General features: G+C 47.2%; 4 protein-coding genes across 4 annotated transcripts in view; 2 read left to right on the top strand and 2 right to left on the bottom strand.

Annotated features, from left to right (window-relative positions):
• pcbp4 (poly(rC) binding protein 4) overlaps window positions 1-4,176 on the top strand; it is a 35,407-nt gene extending 31,231 nt beyond the window's left edge. The window contains 4 exon segments of the mRNA XM_041070907.2: window positions 486-777; window positions 779-832; window positions 834-890; window positions 892-4,176. Coding sequence (XP_040926841.2) covers window positions 486-777; window positions 779-832; window positions 834-890; window positions 892-924 — 436 coding nt within the window. The 3' untranslated portion in view covers window positions 925-4,176.
• A 2,566-nt stretch (window positions 4,177-6,742) lies between these two features.
• On the bottom strand, window positions 6,743-11,860 carry rbm15b (RNA binding motif protein 15B). The gene is given in 2 exon segments (XM_029151487.3): window positions 6,743-10,822; window positions 10,824-11,860. Coding segments are annotated over 2 exon segments (2,556 nt in total). The 5' UTR covers window positions 11,334-11,860; the 3' UTR covers window positions 6,743-8,776.
• Window positions 11,861-11,974: 114 nt separating this feature from the next.
• Window positions 11,975-15,712, bottom strand: manf (mesencephalic astrocyte-derived neurotrophic factor). The gene is made up of 4 exons (XM_029151755.3): window positions 15,489-15,712; window positions 14,259-14,386; window positions 13,819-13,960; window positions 11,975-13,548 (listed from the first exon to the last, which is right to left on the bottom strand). The coding sequence occupies exons 1-4, from the start codon at window positions 15,574-15,576 to the stop codon at window positions 13,364-13,366; spliced, it is 543 nt and encodes a 180-aa protein (XP_029007588.1). The 5' UTR covers window positions 15,577-15,712; the 3' UTR covers window positions 11,975-13,363.
• A 1,743-nt stretch (window positions 15,713-17,455) lies between these two features.
• Window positions 17,456-20,812, top strand: oser1 (oxidative stress responsive serine-rich 1). The gene is made up of 4 exons (XM_029152013.3): window positions 17,456-17,937; window positions 18,498-18,607; window positions 18,905-19,021; window positions 19,493-20,812. Exons 2-4 carry the CDS (start codon window positions 18,531-18,533, stop codon window positions 20,406-20,408), a joined length of 1,110 nt encoding a protein of 369 aa, XP_029007846.1. The 5' UTR covers window positions 17,456-17,937; window positions 18,498-18,530; the 3' UTR covers window positions 20,409-20,812.
• The last annotated feature ends 891 nt before the right edge of the window (window positions 20,813-21,703 follow it).

Genomic DNA, 21,703 nt, shown 5'->3' with positions numbered 1-21,703 from the left:
GCTGCCTGAGCCAGAACCTCATAACTGGGCTCTGCAGACTCAAAGCAGCAGAAGCTTCAGCTCATGTTCCAGATTTGTGGACCTCTGGTTCGAGCTCAACCTGTAAACAACAAAGGCGCTCATGTTGAAGCCTGAGCAGCAGGAGACAGTGCAGGCAGCAGAAGCAGCAGAGCCACTGGTGTTGTGCGTCCATCCTAACCTGTGGCGGTGTTGTTCTTCCTCCCTAAGCCCCTCCCCCGCCATCACCCGACTTAAAGGCACCCCCTCCGTACAGCGAACCTCCAGCAAACACACCTTCTGACTTTGCTTTCAGTTCCTCCTCTTTGGTTGTGTGCCTTTCATTTTCCTTTTACTCTTGATTTCTTTAACATGTCTTTTATTTAACCCTCTAACCCTTCTCCATCCAAACCCCCTGTCCCTCCCTCTGCTCCTCCCCCTCCACCCCTCGGCCCCGCCCTCCACTCCCCATCCTTCCCCTCCTCCAGTTTAGAGACCGCCAAATCCACCGCCCAGTCCTCCTCCATGCCGTCTCCCGTTGACCTGACCATGAGCTTCACCCAGCCCCCCCCCGCCTCCGCCTCCGCCTCCTCCTCCTCCCCCCTGGCAGCGATGGGCGCCGCTCTGCCCCACGCTCCCATCCTGGGCGCTCCCTATGCCCTCCCCCTCTCCAGCCTGCTGGGAGTGAAATCCATCCCATACCTGGCACTGTCCACCCCTCCCGCCTCAGCAGCAGCAGCGGCCGCCGCCGCCATCGGTGCCCCGGTTCTACCCGGCTCCCGTGCCCACAGCGGCCACCGGCCACCGTCCAGGGTCCCTGCCCACGCGGCGGCGGGGCAGCGGCACTCGCCTCGTACACGGCCAAGATCTCGTCCTCGGCCAACGGGATGAAGAAAGCCGGAGCGACAGAAGTTTGCCCCGTACTGATGGAGCAGAAATGAGAGGATGCGTCAGCATCACTGAGGCCCATTCTGAGCTGCCCTTTTTCATTCTGTTGCACTTCTTCTTTGTCCCATTCAAAAAAGTGGGAGAACTGGAACGTGTTTGACTCAGAGCAGCTGAAGGCAAACATCCTGCAGTCCTGGAAGGAGCTAGAGGGCCTGAGAAGCTAAACCCAGGGTAAAATATTACATTCAATAAAATAATTCTTTATCAGTCACCGAATGTGGACGTTGGAGTTTAAGCGTTGCCTCCAACCGTCATCCAGCACAGACATCAGGAAGGAGGGGGAGGGGCCATGTCCTCTGACTCCACCCCCTCCATCCACCAACAAGATGCCAAAGTCAGCTTACAGATATTAGTTCATGTCTGCACCTACTCTGATGTTAGTGCAGTGAAAAGTCAGATTCAGTGTTGCTGCCTCTCGTCCTTTTCCAGTAATCCCACTTTTCATCAAGCTTTGTTTCCTTTTTGTTTCTTTTCCTCTTTGCTTTCTTCTTTTTTACTTCCTTCCTCTTTGCTTCCTTGTTTTTTACTTCCTTCCTTTTTACTTCCTTCCTTTTTGCTTCCTTTGTTTTTACTTCCTTTCTTTTTACTTCCTTCTTCTTTACTTCCTTCTTCTTTACTTACTTCCTTTTTACTTCCTTCCTTTTTACTTCCTTCCTTTTTGCTTCCTTTGTTTTTACTTCCTTTCTTTTTACTTCCTTCTTCTTCACTTCCTTCCTTTTTTTTACTTCCTTCCTTTTTACTTCCTTCCTTTTTGCTTCCTTCGTTTTTACTTCCTTTCTTTTTACTTCCTTCTTCTTTGCTTCCTTCTGTTTTTATTTCTTCCTTTTTACTTCCTTTCTTTTTACTTTCTTCCTCTTTGCTTCCTTCCTTTTTTTTACTTCCTTCCTTTTTACTTCCTTCCTTTTTGCTTCCTTCGTTTTTACTTCCTTTCTTTTTACTTCCTTCCTCTTTACTTTCTTCCTTTTTACTTCCTTCCTTCCTTTTTGCGTTCTTTTTACTTCCTTCCTCTTTGCTTCCTTCCTCTTTACTTCCTTCCTTTTTTACTTCCTTCCTTTTTACTTTCCTCCTGTTTTACTTCCTTCCTTTTTTACTTCCTTCCTCTTTACTTCCTTTTTACTTCCTTCCTCTTTACTTCCTTTCTTTGTCCTTCCTCTTACTTTGATTCTGCTTCTTGTTTCTGCAGCTCTGCCTCCTCAGAGACTTGCTCAGTGCAGGTTCTGTATGATGAACTGAAGGTTCTTTGGGCCACGCCTGTAAAAGCCATAGAGACTATTTGTCTGTTCCCTGCTCCTTACTCTTTATTCTGTTGTACGTGCTCCTATTTATTGTATGAAATATTCCCTCAGAGAGTTTCTATCGCTGGTCACTAACACGGGGCCAAGCCATTTGGCTTCATATGATGTCTACCTGTATGTGACGACTTCTCTGCTTCCTCCTTTCTTTGTTCACAAATTTCATTCAGTGTGTGTAAATTATTTTCTAACTTATTGAAGGGGTGTTACAGGTAAAAGCAGTGAACCTGTCTGACTTAACCATCACTGTATTATTACTGCTACTAACCCATGTTTTGTTAGACTAGTGTTTTCACCTGTGGACACACACACACACACACACACACACACACACACACACACACACACATTCTTGTACTTACATCCAAGGGAGGACCTCCATTGACATAATGCCTTCCCTAACCCCTCACCCTAACCATCACAAATAAAGGCAGACGTCTAATCTTTGCTCTGATCCGAACCAAAACTAAATTCTAACCTCAGCCCTAAAATCACATCTTAACCCTCAAACAGTCTTTCAAAGAAGTCCTCACTTTGGTGGGAAAATACGTTTTTTGCTTTTTGTTTCTCACTTTGATGCAAGTACAAGTACACACACACACACACACACAGATGCGTCCTCTGGCTTTTTGACCTTCAGCATCCACAGAACTACAGACGCTGATATAACCCATTTCTGTTTCATTGCGGCCGTTTCCTGGGTCAGTTCTACATGACATTCGTTCTTGACGGCATTGGTCTGATTTTATTGTGCTTCGTTTTTGTGGGCTGAGCTTCAGGAACCATGGTTTCTGGGTCAGTACCGCCGGTCAACGAGGGCTCGTAGCAGAACTATCAGGGACAGACGAATCACACGGGCTTGGGTCCGTGACCATAGAGGACAGAGACGCTGACCAGTCAATAAGCTTTGTACTGAGCGTGCAGCAGCTCAGCCAGAGACTCAGGACTGATAATCACTCATTCTACTGCTGCATGCTGAGCACCGTGGCGTCTCTGCAGGGCCGGGCCGGACCGACCCGACCCGACCCGACTCGACCCGACTCGGCCCGACCGTGCGCCCGGTCTGTCAGTAGTTCTGTGGACACCGTCAGTGTGGTTTCCTGTCTAATGCTGCATGTTGTCACCAACACACATGTAAATACACAGAGACACATCCCACGGTACAGAGAGTAAAAGCAATACCAGGCAGAACCGTCCGAGCAGCTCCGCGCTCACATCCAGCTCCTCCTCCGTCTCGTCTGACTCATTACACAGCTCACGTATTTTTATAAAGTCAGATCATGGTGACGTTGCTGGACGGTTTCCATCACGTCCTCACTTCTGTGTGTTTCCTTTCATTCTGTTGTTTTTTCATTTGCATGAGTCTGACTTGAATTGATGTCTATGCAAACACATCTTGGTGCGGTTCGGTTCAGCGGCCCACGTGGGTCCAGGAGGAATGAGGCGACACTTCTGGGTCCGAGAGCGTCTTCGCTGACGATCAGTTCACAGGCAGAGGCCTGATCCAGGTCTGCTGATCCTGATACACTGATGCACAGGCTGCAGTGAGCTGAAGGAAGTACAACCTTCAGTTCACGACAACGGATCTGCTGCAGAAAAACTAAAACAACTCTATAACGAAAGAATCAGCAGGTAAAAGAAAGCTTCCAGTGCCTCGTTCCCTGCTTTATACTTTAACTGGCCACAGTTCCTTTGCATATTAAATGTAGTTTACCTGATTTAGCTGAGCTCAGACCTTTTCACGATGTCTCCTGGGTTCAAGCTGCTGCTTCGCCTCGATCAGAACCGCTCATCAGCGTAGACGTACTAAGACCCAGACGGTGGTTCTGAGGTGGACTAACACAAACACATTCACTCGGAACCAACAGCTGAACACGTTCTGAACAATGTTGCACTGAACCTGAGAGATTCATCCTGAGAATAAAGCACTGTCACCTTCTGTTCTGATGCATTTGTGATTTTGTTTTCTTGACATTCATGACATGTTATGATGAATAAAATCCACTATGAGAATAAAACTGACTCACGTTGGGTCTTGTTGGTGAGGTATGAAAAACGTGAGGTATGAAAACGTGGAACACAGGGAACACAGTGCGTGTGCAATCATCAGTAGAACTAATGACTGGATGTGATCATACACGTGTTCCTAATAGTGGCCAGTGAGTGTGTAAAGGCTGCACACACACACACACACACACACACACACACAAACAAATCCCCCTGAGGTCAAGTGTAACAGTGATGTGTGTGTGTCACTAACCCGAAGCTGCTTCAATCTGGGCACTTCACAGCCTCAGCACATAATTACAGCTGTGCAGCTTTCACTGAAGTGAAGTCAGGTTCATCCAGCCTCCTCTGGGCAGAAACACATCTGTGACCTTTGACCTTTGCAGCACCTTAACTATTGAGTCTGACCAGCAAAAATGACACCATTTTCATGAGATGTTGCAAATGTAAAATCAGCCTGTCGCAGCATTTTAAATGAATCTTTCAAAAAAGTTTCACTTAATGAGAATGAGATTGGATTTGGTTTCCTGAACGTTATACATGATGTGAGAGTTGAGCCATGGCTGGTTCAGAGGTTTCATGTCTTGACTGATGATCGTTCATGATCATATGTTTTTATTATTACGTCACATTGTTGCTGGTGAAACTCTAAAGAGGATTAACTTCCATTTGATTAGATCATGTAAAGATGACAAATTATTGAAACGTTAACGAGCTCAGCTCCTGCTTGGAGACGGCACCAAAAGGTTCCTGGTGACCATGAACACATCACAGAATGACAGAATGCATGGCTTTAGGTGTTTCTAATGTTTGTGAACCCGCCTGACTGGAACCAGCGCTAATAATAAACTGGGTTCAGTGGTTTTAGCAAAGACTGATAATGGTTATTATGCGCGTTAATAACAAGGCAGCAGCAGCAGCAGCCGCTCTGTGATCTGACTCCTCTGACACTGGTGGCATTTAACCAGCGCTCAGCAGCTCAGCTCGGCTGGAGGCCTTTGGATTGTCCTGACACTGTCCAACTCTTCCTCCTCCTCCTCCTCCTCCTCCTCCTTGTGAGCTTTGAGCTGTGGACCCGGCTGAGCTGCCTCATCGTCTCTTCTTCACACTGTCTCCTCTTTCCTTCACTTCCTCTTCATAATTTGTTCGCTTCCCTCAGATTCCGTTCTGTGCCTGTTGATTTTATTTTATTTGTCCTCTGGGCTTTTCTATTGTTTTGCATGCTCTTATGTCTCAGGGTGATCACTTAATGTCTTTATCATTTGATGGGTCATGCGCGGCGTGTTTCAGGCCTCTTCTGTCCACTAGGGGGCAGGATTTAGCTGCAGCCCTTCAAACAATGACCAAATGTGCTCGTCGTTTTTATCAACGTCTTGTCCCCTTTCAGCATAATCGAACCTGTCCTTCTCTGCCGTCTCATTAACCACCTTGTCCCAATCATCCCTCTTCTCCATCTTCTGCCTCTTTCATTCATTCTGCTTCATCACCCTTCTCCTCTTCAGCAGCTGTGATATTTAGGGAGCTTTCATCAGCACCAGTCAATCATCCCTCTCATCAGGCTTGTTATAAATCTGTGGTACTGTTCAGCAGCAGGCTGGGCTCATTCTGACCTCATCAGCCACACCGTAATGATTTCTTTAGGACTTAGTTGTTGTTGCTACGTGGGGAGACTTATTGCTGCCATTTCTTCCTCCTCCCATTGACTCGAACCTCTAAATGGATTTCACTGGACATCCCATGATTCCCTATTAATACTTTATCAGTCCTCCATTTCCTGCCTGTATCTGTGTAAAAGCCTCTGCGTGCAGCCGTTGGAGGAAAGGCCCCCCGCTGAGCACAGTGGTTCTGCAGCAGCCTGGTTCTGGTGCAGCTTGGTCACACAATAAGAATTAATAGCACTTCAATAGGAATGAGGTCATGAGACAATCACAGTGTGGTGGGTCCAACATCAGGCCAAACGGATCCAGTTCAGTCCCATCTGGTTAATTTGTCTCTTGACTCTCTGGTTCTGGTGAAGTCAGACTCTACTGTCTGACATTTTTTGATGCTGTACTTTGCTCATTTGTTTCTTTCTTTTTGTCTGTTTCTTTTTATAATCAGACTCTTTTTACATTAATGTTCCCCTGTTATCTGTTTTAACCTTTTTTTAAGGGGGTCACTTTTTTCTTTTGCTAGTGCTGCCCTCTTGTGTTTAACCTGGTGTCTGCATATATATATATATATATATATATACACACACACACACACACACACACACACACACACACACACAGTATATATAACCTTGGCAATTCACAGCTCAGACCTGCCTCTAATCCTTAATTAAGTGCTTGGTGGCGTTTGTTTTTATTTTTTACATCAGACTGACTATAAAAGTCTCATTACGTCACTGAGGAGTGAAGATGTGTTGCCTGGAAACGTGATCACGCAGGACGGAGGTTTTAACCTCACGTACTTCTCCAGTTCTGTCGTTGAACAAAAACAGCCAGAGTCTTAAGAAGGACATAAAATGTTTCTTACATATTTTAGTACAGAACACATTTCTATGTGACACAAAACCATAACCAAAGAGCGACAGTGTACAAAACCCGAGCATCACCATGTGTCTGACTGGGTTAGAACGCAGCACAGCGTTGGTTCATATTTCACATTTAATGAACCAACACATAATGAAGGGGACAGATGCTGTTTGTGTAACAAGGACAAAAGGGAACCGAAATGTCCGGTTGCGGTGTCAGAACCGTGACCTTTGACACGGCCGGAAGCAGAGGGACACAGACGTGTTGAGCTCCTCTAACTGGGCTGAAGCAGCGACTACAGCTACGGAGGGAGGGAACTTCTGACGTTCATCCAGGACAGTGATGAGAACAGCCTGAACAGGTGAAGTTATCTTTACTGCAGCATTTGTTATGTTAATTGGTTGAGAGCTGAGCGAATCAAAGCAATCACCAGGAGGAACCATCTTAAACTTGTTTTCAAAAATGTTCTGAAACTTCCAGAATGAGGGAAATTGCAGTGAAACTATTTAAATATTAGATTTTTTTAGGACTCACCTGAAAACATCAGTGAGATAAACTGACATATTAACATAAGACAGGAATAACAGGTATGAAACCTTTATCACACATTCATGGATTTAGCTCCCAGCACTGGCACCAACGACGCACAACAATCAGCTGTTTGGGTTCTGTGACATAAGATGTTTTCAGCATGAAACCGAGTGATGTCTGTGCTGCAGCTGCTGTAGAGACGGAGCCATTAGTCCAAAGGTTCAGCTTCATCGTCTCAACACTGAGAACAAGTCAAAGCTTAACTGGGCCCGGCCCGTTCTGTTCTAGGACCAGGAGGGTTCTGCAGACAGTTGGCCTGAGTGAATAGATGAACAACATCAGAGTTAAAGTACGTGACTCACAGCTTCACATTCACACTTTTCTGTCACCTGACGAACAATTACACACTTCTCCCACATCTAATGACCGGTTTAGTGTTTCGGACGTAACTCATCTGATTCTTTTGATGGTTCCAGGATTAGGAGATTGTCTTTATCACTGTAAACTGAATGTTCAGATGTTGATGCCTGAAGACATTGTAATGAATGTAAGGAAATAAATTCACAAGTTCAAAGCTGCACAATATACAAATCACCTGAAAATCTGATAAACATTTGCACAAGTTTACACCATGAAGTCTGTGCATCTCAGTGAGAAGAACGTGTCTTTATTCTAAAACTGCAGCGTCTAATGTTTCATATCACATCTGGAGATGCCGAGTCTCATCTAACCTGCTACAGGCTTCGTTTCATTTGGCTAAAAGTGTCTGTGTGATAACGCCGTTCAAGGCCAAGAAGGTGAACAGGAAAGATGCGTTGATGGAGAACGGGTGGATGCATTTATGTATTAAAACTCATTGAAAGTCTGTGTACAATAAACACTCTGCACCAGTATGTTGATCAGACGCTGCACCAGTGAAACAGCTGAACCAGACAGTGAGGGGACGAAACGTCTTTAAAACAAGAAAACATACGCTTTTCTTTTCCTGCATGCAACAGAGCAAACACAGTGAGACCTGAACAAAAACAACTGGAATGCTTCAACTGATAAAAGCACTAGCTAGTTCAAATACAGTCACAGGTTGGTTCAGGGGAGCAGTCAGTCTCACTCTCCCATTCAGCTTACAGTACAATCACGTTAATGAAAACCTGAGTCGCACTTGTACCGGACTCAACTTGGTAAATGCAGATAAAATGAAAGGACAAATAAAGTGGACAAGCATAAGCAACCTCCTCAAGTTTAGTGTATGTTACAGCTTAGTATTCTACATGTACAGCTTCTCTGCTGTGAGATGGGTCTTTACAGCCACGTCCCAAAAAAACTTGGTAAATAGTTAGCCTGTAAATGCGAGGGCGGGAGGAGGAGGAGGGAACACAGATGTAGTGTGACATTTATAAGATACAGTAAAAACAATGAAATGCACTTTTTCAACAGCTCACACAGTTCAGTGTCTGTACACGTGTTGACTCTGTAGTGTCATAATTAATTAGTGTCATTGACGATCACAATCACCATGTGCTCCTCCTCCAGATTACCCACAGTCCTCCTGGCAGCCTGCAGGTACTGCTGGGAGAACTCTCCGGGGGGGAAGGCGTACAGCATGGCCCCGGGCCCCCCCTCTTTAGCAGCGGGCAGGCTCACCACCCCGGCTGCTTCCTTGTTCCTCAGGTAGGTCACCAGGTGGCGAAGCAAGCGCACCTGCAGCCCCAGGTCGGGGGCGGGGGCGGGGGCGGGGGCCGGGGCCTGGCGGTCGACGGGGCCCTGCACGGCCAAAAGGATGGCAAAGCCGTCGGGTCGTCCCAGTTTAATGCGGCGAGAGACCTCGTCGAGCCGGGTCTGGTCCATGCGGAGCCTCTGTGCGATCTTGAGCTGGTTGGGCTGGTTGGGATTGGCCACTTTTAGACTGTCCTTCATCGCCGTGTTGAAGAAGGAGGAGCCCCCCTCCAGCAGGTACAGGTCTGTGGGGAAGCTGCTGTTCTTCAGGGCAAAGAAGCCGTGCCACATTTTGGAGAGAGAGGCCTGGGCGAACTCTGACAACGTGACGGGGGACGAGGAGGTGTGCGTGTCCGTGTGGGCGGCAGGGGATCCGGCGGGGACCACCTCGCTGTTTCTATGGTGATGGTTGTTGAGATGCTCGCTGGACGACCTCTTACTGTGGTATCGGCCAGGCAGCGGATCTTCTTCGTTGGTGGCTGAGTGACGCCCCCCTCCACCGCTGTCGGGGGAGTGGTCTCTTGGCTCCGTGGTGGAGTCCGGAGCTCGGACCCGGGCTCTGTCTGGGCTCGCATCAGGAGAGACGGCTCCTCCTGGCCCCCGAACCCTGGACCTCCCCCTCTCCTTCTCCTTCTCCCGGTCCCTCTCCCGCTCCTCTGTCTGCCTCTCTGTGGACAGACTCCTGCTCCTGCTCTTCCTCCTGTTCCTCCTCTCCTCCCTCTCCTTCAGCCACCTCTCCCTGCTCCTGCTGCGGCTCCTCGCTCCTCTCCCGCTCCTCCCAAACGCCTCCACTCCTGCTCTCCTCTCCAGACTACGAGTGGGGCTGCTGGGGAAGTCCCTCTCCAGCAGCGCTCTCTCCCTTTCCCGCTGGGAGAGGGCGCTATGGGAGGGGGGTGACAGGCGCTCCCGCCCCCCCCTCAGCTCCCGCTCCAGGCTGCGATGTCGACTGTAGGCCTCCCCCAGAAGCTCGTAGTGGGAGGGGAGCACGACAGGGGGCTGGTACCCAGGGGGGAACGGTCGAGAGGGGCTGTCCTCCACTTTAGCAAAGTCCACCCTCAGCCGGCGCTCAGGGCCCCCCAGGGGGAAGCCCCTCATCTGAGTGCAGGCTGCTTGTGCAGCGTCCAAACTTTCATACTGGATGTAAGCGAAACTGTCCCCCTTCACGTAGTCAATGTTCCTGATGCTTCCAAAGCGGTCGAACTCCCGCGCGAGAGCGGCGAGGGAGTTTGCGGGTCCGAGGCCGCCCACCCACAGCCGGGTGGTGGGGTTGGCTTTGCCGTAGCCGATCTTGATGGGGTTGCCGCCGATCAGCCGGCCCTGCATGGCCACCTTGGCCCGATGAGCCATGTCTAGGTTCTGGAACTTCACAAAAGCGTAGGCCCCGCCTTGTCCGCGGGCTGGACGCTTGATCACAACGTCCTCGATTATGCCGTACTTGTCGAAGCCCCTCCTCAGCTCAGCTTCTGTGACATTCCCGTCCAAGTTGCCAATGAAGAGGTTGCTGGTGGCCCTCTGGTCGTCCTCTGGCTTCAGGTCCTCCACCACAGGCATGGGAGGGAAGCCGTAGGGCCGGCCCCGCTCGTCCAGCATGCCGTAATAATCCAGCAGCCGCTCCCGCTCTCTGCTCAGGCCCAGGGTCTCCAGCGCGTAGTGCCGGGCTCGCATGTCTCTGAGGGCGCTGGCCCCGGGGCCCGGCGGGGACAGGGAGCGCTGCCTGTAGGGGTAGGGCGCGTGCAGGGGCAGGAAGCCCACGTCCGGCGGCGTCACGCTCCGCCTCCGCACGTACATGGGCTCCACTTTGAGCTGGCGCTCTCCCCAGAACCAACCTGGAGGACTTGGCGTGTCGGGCCTCCTTGGCGTCCTCCGGGTGCCGAAAGTTCACGTAGGCGACCCGGCCCAGCTCCGGCGTGTGCGACAGCTTCACGCTCACGTCCCCGAACTTCTTGAACTCGTGAAACAGCGCGTCCTCCACGTCCTCGTCCGACACCTGAGAGCCCAGGTTGCTGATGAGCAGCGTCTTGTACTCCAGGGTTCCGGGCCTGGCGGCGGGCAGCTCCGCGGCCGTGGTGCGCAGCGGGGGGCGGCCGAGGAGGCTGAGCTCGTGCCGGTGGTGGAGCTCCAGGGCGGCCGCTCGCTCCTCCCTCAGCCGCGGCTTCTCTCGCTCCCTGCTCCGGCTGCGGCGGTGATACGCGCGGCTCTCCGCCAGCAGCACAGCGAGCGGCGGCGGCGGCAGCTCCTCTCTGCGCGCGCCCTCTCGCTCCCTCTCGCGGATCCGCTTGGCGACGGCCCTGGACGGACTGGCCTCTCTCCCGGCCTGCCTCTTCATTTCCAGCGGATGATAGAGCTCAAACTTTTCGGTGCCTGCAACGGGATCCGGCCCCGGGAGCGAATTCCAGGAGTGTTAGCGAAGGTTGCGCGGCAGGCGGCCGTCTAGGAAAATCAGAGCTCGCGCTGCAAGCGGGGCCGTTTTGCATTTATGTCGAAATAAAAGCATAGACACGTTTAAAAACATAGCAGCATCAAGAGGAGCTGCACCAACGCCGCCATCTTGGACAATAGGAATGTGCGCTTTCCCTCAGTGGGGCGGCGATAGTAGTGACGTAACGACGTCGGACGTAATGACGCACCAGGCTTACTTTAATACGTCCCAAATAAGTTTCCATTCTCATTAGTAGTAAACATGTATCTAATAAACGTGTATTTGTATCACTGAATGGAAAAATAGAAGTCTGAGTAAAGTGAATTCCTGTGAATGAATGTTTCTGTCAAACCCAGATAATAGTTCAGACTCCACAGCTTTATCCTCCAGAAACGAAACGTCAATTTAAGAAACTTTGAACACATCGTTAATACATTCTCAATACTCCAGTCAAATACATTTTACGATGTGAACTCAATCTCATGAATACTTACTCAAAATCACTATAACAGAGTAGAACTGAATTAAAAAGTAAAAGACAAATCAGGTGAAATCTTTTCATCTTTTAATGAAAAAGTAGTCGTACAATAGAAACAAATGACAGAGTCCTACACAAAAGCTCAACGTGAAACAATATATATGAATCTTTTCTATCCCCTAGTTTTATACATCACCCATCTTAACGGTGTCACTTTAATACGAGCTACTTGCTTCTCTGTGCGTGTGCTGGAATAAAACGTTCAGGTTTACAGCACGTGAAGGAAATAATAGTCTCCCTATGTTTGAAAAGGCATCATCACATCATGGGATGAGGGAGAGTTGGTGGAATCAAATGAGTGAAGGTCAGTGCTCAAAGGTTTGGGTTTTTAAATTTAAACTAATTCAGTTTAATTTCCGATGTGCTGCAGATCAAGGCAAGCAGATAAAGAGTCAGGCAGTTCATACATGAAGAAAATGTAAATAATTCCCCTAATAAATATCTTGGCGTCTTCAATGATGGGACTGCTGTTTCAAAATGAACTAACACCAGTCACCCATATCCATGTTCTCTGGGAGGAAGCATTTTTGTGCAAAACCTGCCTCTTAAAATGTCAAGTGCAGAGAAATCAGCCTGGTCCTGCTTTATCCCCCACTGGTTACCTCACTACTGTGTCAGAGTGACAGTTTCTGAAACCGCTGACGTGAGCAACTTCTTCAGACCCTACATTGTTTCTGGACAACGTCTAATGTGTTCAGGGACCTTTTCATAATGATGTCTTACATCAAAAAGGCCATATGATGCAAAACCATTCGAAGTGTGGAAACACAAGCCGTCCTTTTGAAAGCTGCACATTTAGACTTTTGCTGAAACATGGATGAGTTTAACAGAAAGAAAACCACAACATTTAAGAGGCAGTTGAAGGTCTGTCTGCCTACAGCAAAATGTTGACATTTTGGTAAATCCAGAGCCAAGCTAAGCAGCTGCTGCGTATGACCTCATAGCTTTTAATTTCCCAAAATGCTCCATTTTCCTCTGAGCCTCAGTTTGGCAGATATTTCTACAAGCATCCATGTGTGCTCACACCCTCCTCACTGCAGACATTGTCCTAAACATCATTAATTTCCAAACATGTTGGTGTAGCTGTCACTAAGTATTAGGGTGCTGTGGTGATGATTCCACCGTCCTCTAGTCAATTCCTCTGTGCTCTGAATTCTTCAACCGTGACCAACACGGATCATAGCTAAATTTAAAGTTAAGTAAAGACTCCAATCGTGTACAATAGTATCTATACGTCTTAATCTGTGTTGGGTGACCACACAACTGTATGTCCTCTAAAACCAAAAAGACTGAGACAAACATGCCAGACAGAACTCTCCTGCCTCCTGGTTCCTCTCTCTGAATAATGGCTGTCTGCCCCACTTCAAGTCCAATGTTGTGCTGCTGCTTCAGGCCCTCGTTACAGATCTGTCCGTGCTTTGGCGGCTACAGGGGCGTACTTGGGCATGAGCTCTGTGATTTTGCGGATGAAGTCGGACTTTTCGGCACAACCTTTACAAGACTCGCCCCACTCCTCCAGAATCTTTTTCAGGTCCTTCACTTTAAGCTTCTTCAGGTCCACTGTGGTCAGGTCCAGCTGCTTGTCTACATGTAGGCCACACAAGAAACAGGGTGACACGTTAGAAACAGACTCAGGGAATGTAGATGCTCTAAACTGACATTTACATCACAGAGCTGTACATGTTGTTCATTGTAAACTACTGTATTAATTCTAAACCTATATGACAAATGTTAGTCAGCTAGTCCAGTTATCTGAAACCATTAATGCATCTTCCATAAATGAGAGACAGACTGCAGGATTAATGCTCCACTTAGTTGTGTCAGAGCAGATAAAATGGTGCTTGTGCTTCTTACCATATTTCAGCTCACAGATCTGACTGTCCTTCTTCTTGAGCTTCTCACAGACCTTCTCCACTGGAACGTGGTAGCTCAGTGGTTTAGACACCTCATTGATTATCTTTGTAGCTGCATCACTTGTTGCCCCGATGTAGTAACACTGGAAGAATGAACAGACAGTAATTTGACTACACGCAGTCAATGGGGCCTCATCACCGCTGTCTGCGTCGCTGGTGCAGCAGGGGCCTTAACAACTATGTGTATAAATCAACACCCTGTTTGTTGAATTGTATCTATTACTTAATTTTATTTGTAGAAATAATATGTAAACACAGCAAAGGCACTTTACTGCTTTAACTGGAGGTTAAAGGACAACTGGCTACTGTTAACCCACCTCAGCTTATTTATCAAACTACCGTTTCTTCCCCTTTCCAGAAACAAAGCTGGAGTTTACTTACAAAACGGTTTTCTTTGCCTTTAGCATCTTTGCAGCTCTTAACGAGGGTGTCCTCGATGTCAGCACTGTTGAACTTTACATCATTGTCTTTAAGGGACTGGTAGAACTTCCCCAGGAAATTCACACACACTGAAAAAAAGAGGCAAACCTTCACATTCATATCAACTGCATTTTCTGAGGTAATTTCACTTTGCAGATACGTGGTTTTGCCAGCTACTGTCTTTACCTGTAGCTGAATATCTGCAGTGTGGAACAGCACAACATACAATTCTTCCAAAATACATTTACCATCATCAGCACTTCCATTTCACAGAGTGGATATATTAAAGCTCATTTAAATACAACATACATATTAAATAAAACTTCAAACCAAACGAGTCATAGGTTCAACAAAGGAACAACTAGTAGGGTAGAAGTGATGACAAACCTACAGCAGGAAACTGCTGGATGAGAATGACTGACACCAACAAAGACAACCAGACAAACTACCTGAAAACTGTTGCTGCTCTTTTACGGAACCAGAGAAAAAGCTCCAAGACATTATTCCTCTGAGGCCAAACTGAGGATGACATGTGTAACTACCAAGAGACTGGTGTGGTTATTGAAACGTCCTGTCATGATCTTTATGTAAGACTAAATACTACAGTATTGGACTATGTCTGTGTTTATGCTACATTAATTTTGTGATGCTGCTTTTATGTTAATGCCAAATCACTCGACAACAAAACAAAAAAGCACACATTGAAGGTACAAAGTTAACAGATGTATGAAAAGGTATTATTTTAAAATATTTTTCTATTTGATGAATTTATTCATTTCAATTGAGTGACAGTGCAGGTGAAAGTTATGAATGTGAAATCAAAATGGCAAATATTACTCATCAGGAAATATGAAATGAGCTGTTGGGCGATTTTGAAGCAACTTTGCAGACAGTTAAATACATTTGATGCTGATAGAATGTTTTGGCTCCAGTTTATCTAGTTAGGTTTCGCTCATTCATTTACTCATCATTGACTGTTGCTGTGTATTGGGACAAGGCTGCAGCCAGGAGGACGTGGTGGATCTGAAGTCAGACGGGCCAAAACCCCGTTAAATTTTACCAAGAACGACCGCTCAGCTCTTGTAGACTGACGACTCTTCACGTGTTAACTTTACCAAACGCTGTTTTCTCTGTTACGGCATAGAAGCCGCTGCCGAGCTCAAGCTAGCTGAAGCTACCGCGCACACCTACCTTCGCACTCCCCTTCTTTTAAGGCTTCAGCGGGAGCCGGCACCAGGGCGAGCGCCAGTGCCACCGACAACCCGCTTAATCGCAACATCTCCACCAGAACGCGCTCCGCAAGTGAACGTTTTAGAAGAGAAGAACCGTCCACGCTGTGTTTAACCCGGATCGGCGCCTTTCACCACGGACACCGGCAAAGTGTGGCGATCGCTCGGGCTTCCCGGTGCCACGTCACACTACCCTGACACCTAATTGGTCTAAAAATGCAACGCAATCCGTAAACTTCCACGGAATTCCTCCTGATTGGACGATGGCACAACGTTCCGGGCGCAACGTCCAGTTGGCGGCGTCTGATTGGTCCACGGCCACTACCTTCTTATCAGATTGCAGACTTGCATTTGTGTTAGACCGTGTGTGACAGAAAATCACAAGGCTTTATTTACAAGCCGCTGTTTATAACTGTATTTATAATAGTGTAAACTGTACGGTGGCTCGTGCGGTTACCATTTAGCTATACGCTGTCACATTTACCATTAGACATACACTCACTAGTCACTGAAAGTAAGAACTGGGAACTGGAGTTAAACAAAGGATGGTATTTATGTCTCACATCATGAACATTGGTATTTACGTTTGCGTCTGTCTAGTACAACTACATTAGATTAAAGATGTAGATGACCGTTTCCAATACTAAAATTCTAACACTCTATCACCACCATGTGGTCATTCGCGAGAATACGATCTAGAGTTGAAGCTAAGGTTATGGCTTTAAAAGTACAACTAAACAAAGATATTTGCACTAACCATGTGAAAACCAAACGGAAGCCTTAATCTCATCCTGTACATTCGGAGTTATGACTCTTTGATTTTGATAGATGTCTGTTTTAAGCTATTCTAGTTGGCCTGAATACTTTGTGCCTTTGTCATTACCAGCATTTCTTTCTCTTTTTTACCAGCATTTCTTACATAAGGGTCTCTGCATTCTACTGATGGGAAGTCCGGCTCTTTTCACAGATTCGGCTCTTTTGGCTCCCAATCGGCTCCTAATTTATTATCACTCTGCGCCTTATATTTTAACCGAATTTAGCAATTATAACATAACATTATAACACATTAGATAATAATGTTTAGCGAAGATTGACACATATTTTCATTTTGCAAAGTCTGCACTCAGGTTTGCCGTCTCCAGTATCATTGGAATGCATCCAGATGCTGCTCCTTTTTCGGTTGTCGGTCATTTCTTTACTTTTTTCCGACGTGCTTGCTTTTAAATCTGGCTCCCGTCTGTGTACCTGCACCACTAAACCCACTGTTCTAGGAGCGTCCGGCCCCTTACGTCAATCCTCGTACGTGATTGGCTGAATGCTGCGCCCATAAAAGTAGTCTCGCGTTTGTGCGTATGGATTTCCGCAGAGCTGACCAATGGCGGCTGAAGATTCGGCTCTTCTCGGCGGGAGTCGGCTCTTCTCGTTCGCTTCAAATCATCAGCTTTTAGAGCCGGCTCGTTCGCGAACAACATATCGCTACTGCATTTAGCCACGTTTCAGAAAAAAATCCCCTTCGTCTAAGGATGGAGATATAGCATACATCTTCACTGGTGGTCATTTTTCTGGAGTCTGGACAGTTTGCACAAAATAGAATAATAATGAAGCAATTCAGCGAGACAAGCGTTTGAAGGAGAACAGGATCACAGATGATCAGTTGAACCAGTTTTATTGAATTGTGTCACAGCTGCTCCTTCAACAATGGGTGGACTTTGTTTTATAGCGTATGGCAGTGATCTGAGCTGTATAAAGGATTCTGAGGCCGACGTTTGCTCACATATAATTTATGACAAAAAATCGAGAATCTTGAATTGTTAGGACATTGCTAGATTCTTACATTATGTAATGAATTATTATAATATTATTTTTGTTAAAGTCCAGATCAGTCTTTCCTATATTTATGATGTTTCAGAGACATGTAGTGACGTCACCGCGCGTTTTTGTATGTTGACGTCATCTGAGCAGCGCGTTGTTGCAGAGTCACTGCGACGGCTTCGTCTGTAAACAAGGAGACTAGAAAGAAGAGTCGAGATTCGGTGCTTAATGGTCGTTGTTCTTATTCACGGAGAGGCTCAACCTGCAACTGGTCGTTAGAATCATTCAGTCTACGTTCTCACTAGAGGTTCAGGTCGTGTTTTCTTCGAACGAGGCTGTTAGCCAGCCAGCTATCCAGCTCCTGTAGCTTGCCTTAGCAGTTAGCCTCCAGAGCTAGCCAGTCCTGTAGCTTGCCTTAGCTGTTAGCCTCCAGAGCTAGCCAGTCCTGTAGCTTGCCTTAGCTGTTAGCCTTCAGAGCTAGCCAGTCCTGTAGCTGTAGCTAGCCCTGCTGGTTTGTCAACATCTGAAGGCTGCTGCGGGAGAACCCCCTTTATGCCCTGACTCTATCTCTCTTCACTGCGGCCAAAAGACCTTGAACCGTGAGTATCACATGCATCTTACTAATGTCCCCAGGCCATTTAGGGACGTTTAACGACCTACTCTGAAGCGCTAACAAGCATTTTAGCTTAGCGTCTAAAGCAACCTGCTAGCATTAGCCAACAGGGTGGGAATGCTTACGAAACCCACTGTTGACAAGCAGCGGTTGTTTTGTGGGGATGCAGTTTTATAGTAGCAGGGTTTGTAGCAGCAGCTGTGTATAAGTCAGGCTCTATCTAAAAACGACTAAGATTCAAATTCAGTTAAAATCGCGTTTGATGAGCGCAGCCACAACACACACATTAAGTGTTTGACACAACGCGCCAGTGTCTTGGGCAGGACAAGAGCGAAGTGATCATAAAGTAGACTACACTACACACAAGTGCAAGTATGTGCAAACTGATTTAAACAATGTTTAGTTCCTTTTAGACCTCACTGATTGTTTTTGTGTTTAGTACACAATCGTCTCTGTCAGTGTGGAAAGAATGAGGTTTCAGCTCTATGTCGACCTGTTTGCTGAACAGCATCATCATTAAATTGCTGTTGTGCGTTTGTGTTCCAGCTGGGTGGCTCGTCAGAGCAGCCTCCTCCCACCATGGAGGCAGGAGCAAAGGACTGTGAGGAGGAAACCCTGCAGACAGCGTTTAAGAAGCTGAGGGTTGATGCAGAGAGGTAACGAACAGCTAACTGCACAGAGTCTCTGTAAAAATAGCCAATCTTCATCAACGTGTTGTAGGTTCGGTTTATTTATGTTAACTTTGAGTTAGTAACTTTGACAGCAGGTGCAGATTAATAATTAATGGACAAAACCTTTAGTCCATAACATTTTATTTTTGTAACCATATAAGAATGTTCTGCATTTCTTTCTTGATTCCTGGCATGCAGTCGTTTAGATTTTTTTTTTTTAGAGATTATACAAGTAAGTTGATGATGACATTGATGCTCAGCTGGTTGTTGTTTCGTTCCCAGCTTACCTGGACCTGTGAGTGCTTCAGAGACACTGGCTCCCAGAGCAGCGTCACGAGCTGCGCTTGATGCCAGCGGAGCGAAGCCTAAACTCTGCTGCTCGAAGGACAACTGGCATGGGTGGGCCATGTGCACACACGCCATCTGTTCAGTAGAAAGCTTTGTCATTAGGATGGAAGAGAGGAAGTCAGTGTGCAAAAACTGCATTGTCAGTGTTTAGATCTTACAGATGTTAATGTTGCTTCATTTGGGTGTTTAGTTAATTTAAGATGGAATTCAGTGTTTCAAATAATTTCTCAATTTCAACAATGAATATGTTGTTGTACTTTTCATCATTATATTAAGTTTCCACAGTTTCCAAACTGACTGTGAGTAAATGAAACAACTTTACTACTTAATGCTAATTCAGGTTGCTGTGACCTGAGGCAAATTTAGGCCTCAGGTCACAGGCAAATTTAGTAACAGCCGTTACAGTTCTGCTGAGTTCCACCTGAACAAAGACAAACATTATTTTGTGTTTTTCCTTTTTCAAAGAGTCTTGCACTGGTAACTGGTTACTAAGTGTTCCTTTTACAATTTCTCCACCTTTAGATCCACAAGGAAATCCTCTAGAGGAGCATCCAGAACCCAGCGCCGCCGGAGATCCAAGTCTCCCATACTACATCCCCCAAAGTTCACCTATTGCAGCACCGCTGTGTCGTCTGCTCTGTCGCCCTCCAGCAGCTGCTTGAAGCCCCATCACTTGACGGTGCCTGAGACCGTGGAACTTGGCCCTGCACTCAGTGGAAGAACTGCCACCTGTGCAGCACTCCCAGCCCAGAACAAGCTCCCTGCTGCCACATCCAGCCAAATCACTCCGCTGGTGTTCGGATCTTGTGCTGCATATGAGACACACATCGGAGCGGCAGTTTCTTCTACGTGTTTACAAGAGGCCCATGTGGCTGTTTCCACTGTTTTAACTTGTTGCAGCCCGGATGAGGGAAGGTCAGCTGAGGTCCATTCGAGTGAGGATACGGGCCCAGAGAAAAGTGCCTGTAATGCAACTGAGTCTGGAGCAGGAGCACCTTGGAGATCTGGACCCGCTGAAACTGCTGACTTTCGTGCTTTGTCACAGCTCCACAGCAGTCCCTCCGCAGACGGTCCACACCTTCACTGCTCCTGTGCACAGAAGAAAAGCTCAGGTTCCACGGAGGAGGGTCGGCCGCGGCTCGAACTCCAGTGCCAGTGCCATCAACAGGCCTGGCAGGGGGTGGAGGTGTACTCCTTCACCGGGCTCCGTGACGTCATCTCGGAGTGCGAGTTGAGCCTGCCGGGCCACGAGGACGCCCCCAGAACTGTCGGAACCAACAGTAACACTGCTGCGGCATCAGGTTCCCCCCGCTCGTGCTCGGAGCAGGCGCGCGCCTACGTTGACGACGTCACGATAGAGGACCTTTCTGGCTACATGGAGTATTATCTCTACATCCCTAAGAAGATGTCACATATGGCTGAGATGATGTACACATAAAGGAATGAAAACAATTCCACCCAAATTAAATAAAGTTTTGTTTTCTGTTGAGGTGGTCTTGAAGTAATACCATGTAGAGGAATAGATCAGGCATAAGGCGATAATTTAAAAAACCTAAATTAACTAATTTCTAAGACTGTTTGAGCTGGTTCACTTTTTCCTGCCATGTTTAATCCTGACAAACTTCACCACCAGCTGCTTAGTACTTAGTTTCTGTTTTGACATCTCCTGAGTAACGCATTTTAATTTTCTGTTTACAATCACAGTTGCCAAAGCTCTTGGTGCAGGAGATAATAATAGGAATATGCAAGCGTGTAACACCAAGTGTGACTATGTTTGTGCTGTTGTGACCTTGAACGTCACCTGTCTGGATTTTATTTTACTCAATAAAGAGGCAAAGTGTTTTTTTTTCTGTGGAAAAGTGCGACATTGTCTCTTCAGCCAGAGATGCACAAGTTATGGTCCAGGTAAACGTCTGTTTCACTCACTGTAGAAAGAGCTGCTGCGTTCTGGGGGTTTCAGCAGCTGCTGTAGTGAAGCAGGTGATTTCCTCCGTGGTTTTCACCTGTGAAGCGTCACCTGCTACATGTTAGAAACCGAGACGAGAGGTTCAGGGTCCACATCTGATGCTATAGGTGAACAAGCAGCTGCAGCTTCTCCAAGAAACCATCCCACCACTGGGACTTTTCTCTCCATGTTTCTAGTGAAGCGTTCATTCAGAAAGGAAGTGGAACCACATCAAAGATCTGTGTAACCTGTGAGACTTCTTACGTAAGTCTGGGTTTTTCTCCGCAGCACATGCAAGACATTCTTGGAGGCTTTGTTGCACATTTGAGCTGACAGATTTAAAGTCACAGCACCCTCCTGCTTCGTCTGACGCCTGGGAACACAAAGAAACCCAGTTCTGTATGCTGGTTGTGCACTTCCCTGAGCCTCCAGCAGGAGGCAGCACGTCTGGTGTTCACCAGTTCAGGAGGGAGCGTCTCTTTAGTTTAGTGATAAAAACCTATCCATCACAAATCAAAGTGGCAGAAGTGAAGCAGTGTCTGCTCCCAGCGTGGCTTCATCACCGCTGTACTGGCCACTGCAGCGCCAGGCTAAGTCCAACCCAGCCGTAGCACTGAGGGGGCACCAACCTGCTACCGTCAATAAACAATATGATACTTCACAGTCTGCAGGACCCTCCATCCGATGATGTTAGTGAAGTTTAGGGCACATGTACATGTTTTGTGAGGCACTTGAACCAAACAGAAACAGGAAACAGACAGCAGTTTGTACAGTTGCCTGTGATTGGA

This window comes from Betta splendens, chromosome 5 (genome assembly GCF_900634795.4).
Source record: "Betta splendens chromosome 5, fBetSpl5.4, whole genome shotgun sequence".
Lineage (NCBI taxonomy): Eukaryota > Metazoa > Chordata > Actinopteri > Anabantiformes > Osphronemidae > Betta > Betta splendens.
This window is presented reverse-complemented; position numbering and strand designations above follow the sequence as displayed.

What these genes read in the sequence shown, in the direction of transcription:
- manf (XM_029151755.3), bottom strand. Translation starts at nt 15,576, where the DNA reads ATGTTGCGATTAAGCGGGTTGTCGGTGGCACTGGCGCTCGCCCTGGTG. An exon ending in AAAAGAAGGGGAGTGCGAAG is followed by an intron (nt 14,387 to 15,488) that starts GTAGGTGTGCGC and finishes TCTTTTTTTCAG; the next exon opens with TGTGTGTGAATTTCCTGGGG. An exon ending in GATCTGTGAGCTGAAATATG is followed by an intron (nt 13,549 to 13,818) that starts GTAAGAAGCACA and finishes GCCTACATGTAG; the next exon opens with ACAAGCAGCTGGACCTGACC.
- oser1 (XM_029152013.3), top strand. Translation starts at nt 18,531, where the DNA reads ATGGAGGCAGGAGCAAAGGACTGTGAGGAGGAAACCCTGCAGACAGCG. An exon ending in CTGAGGGTTGATGCAGAGAG is followed by an intron (nt 18,608 to 18,904) that starts GTAACGAACAGC and finishes TTTCGTTCCCAG; the next exon opens with CTTACCTGGACCTGTGAGTG. An exon ending in TCGAAGGACAACTGGCATGG is followed by an intron (nt 19,022 to 19,492) that starts GTGGGCCATGTG and finishes CTCCACCTTTAG; the next exon opens with ATCCACAAGGAAATCCTCTA.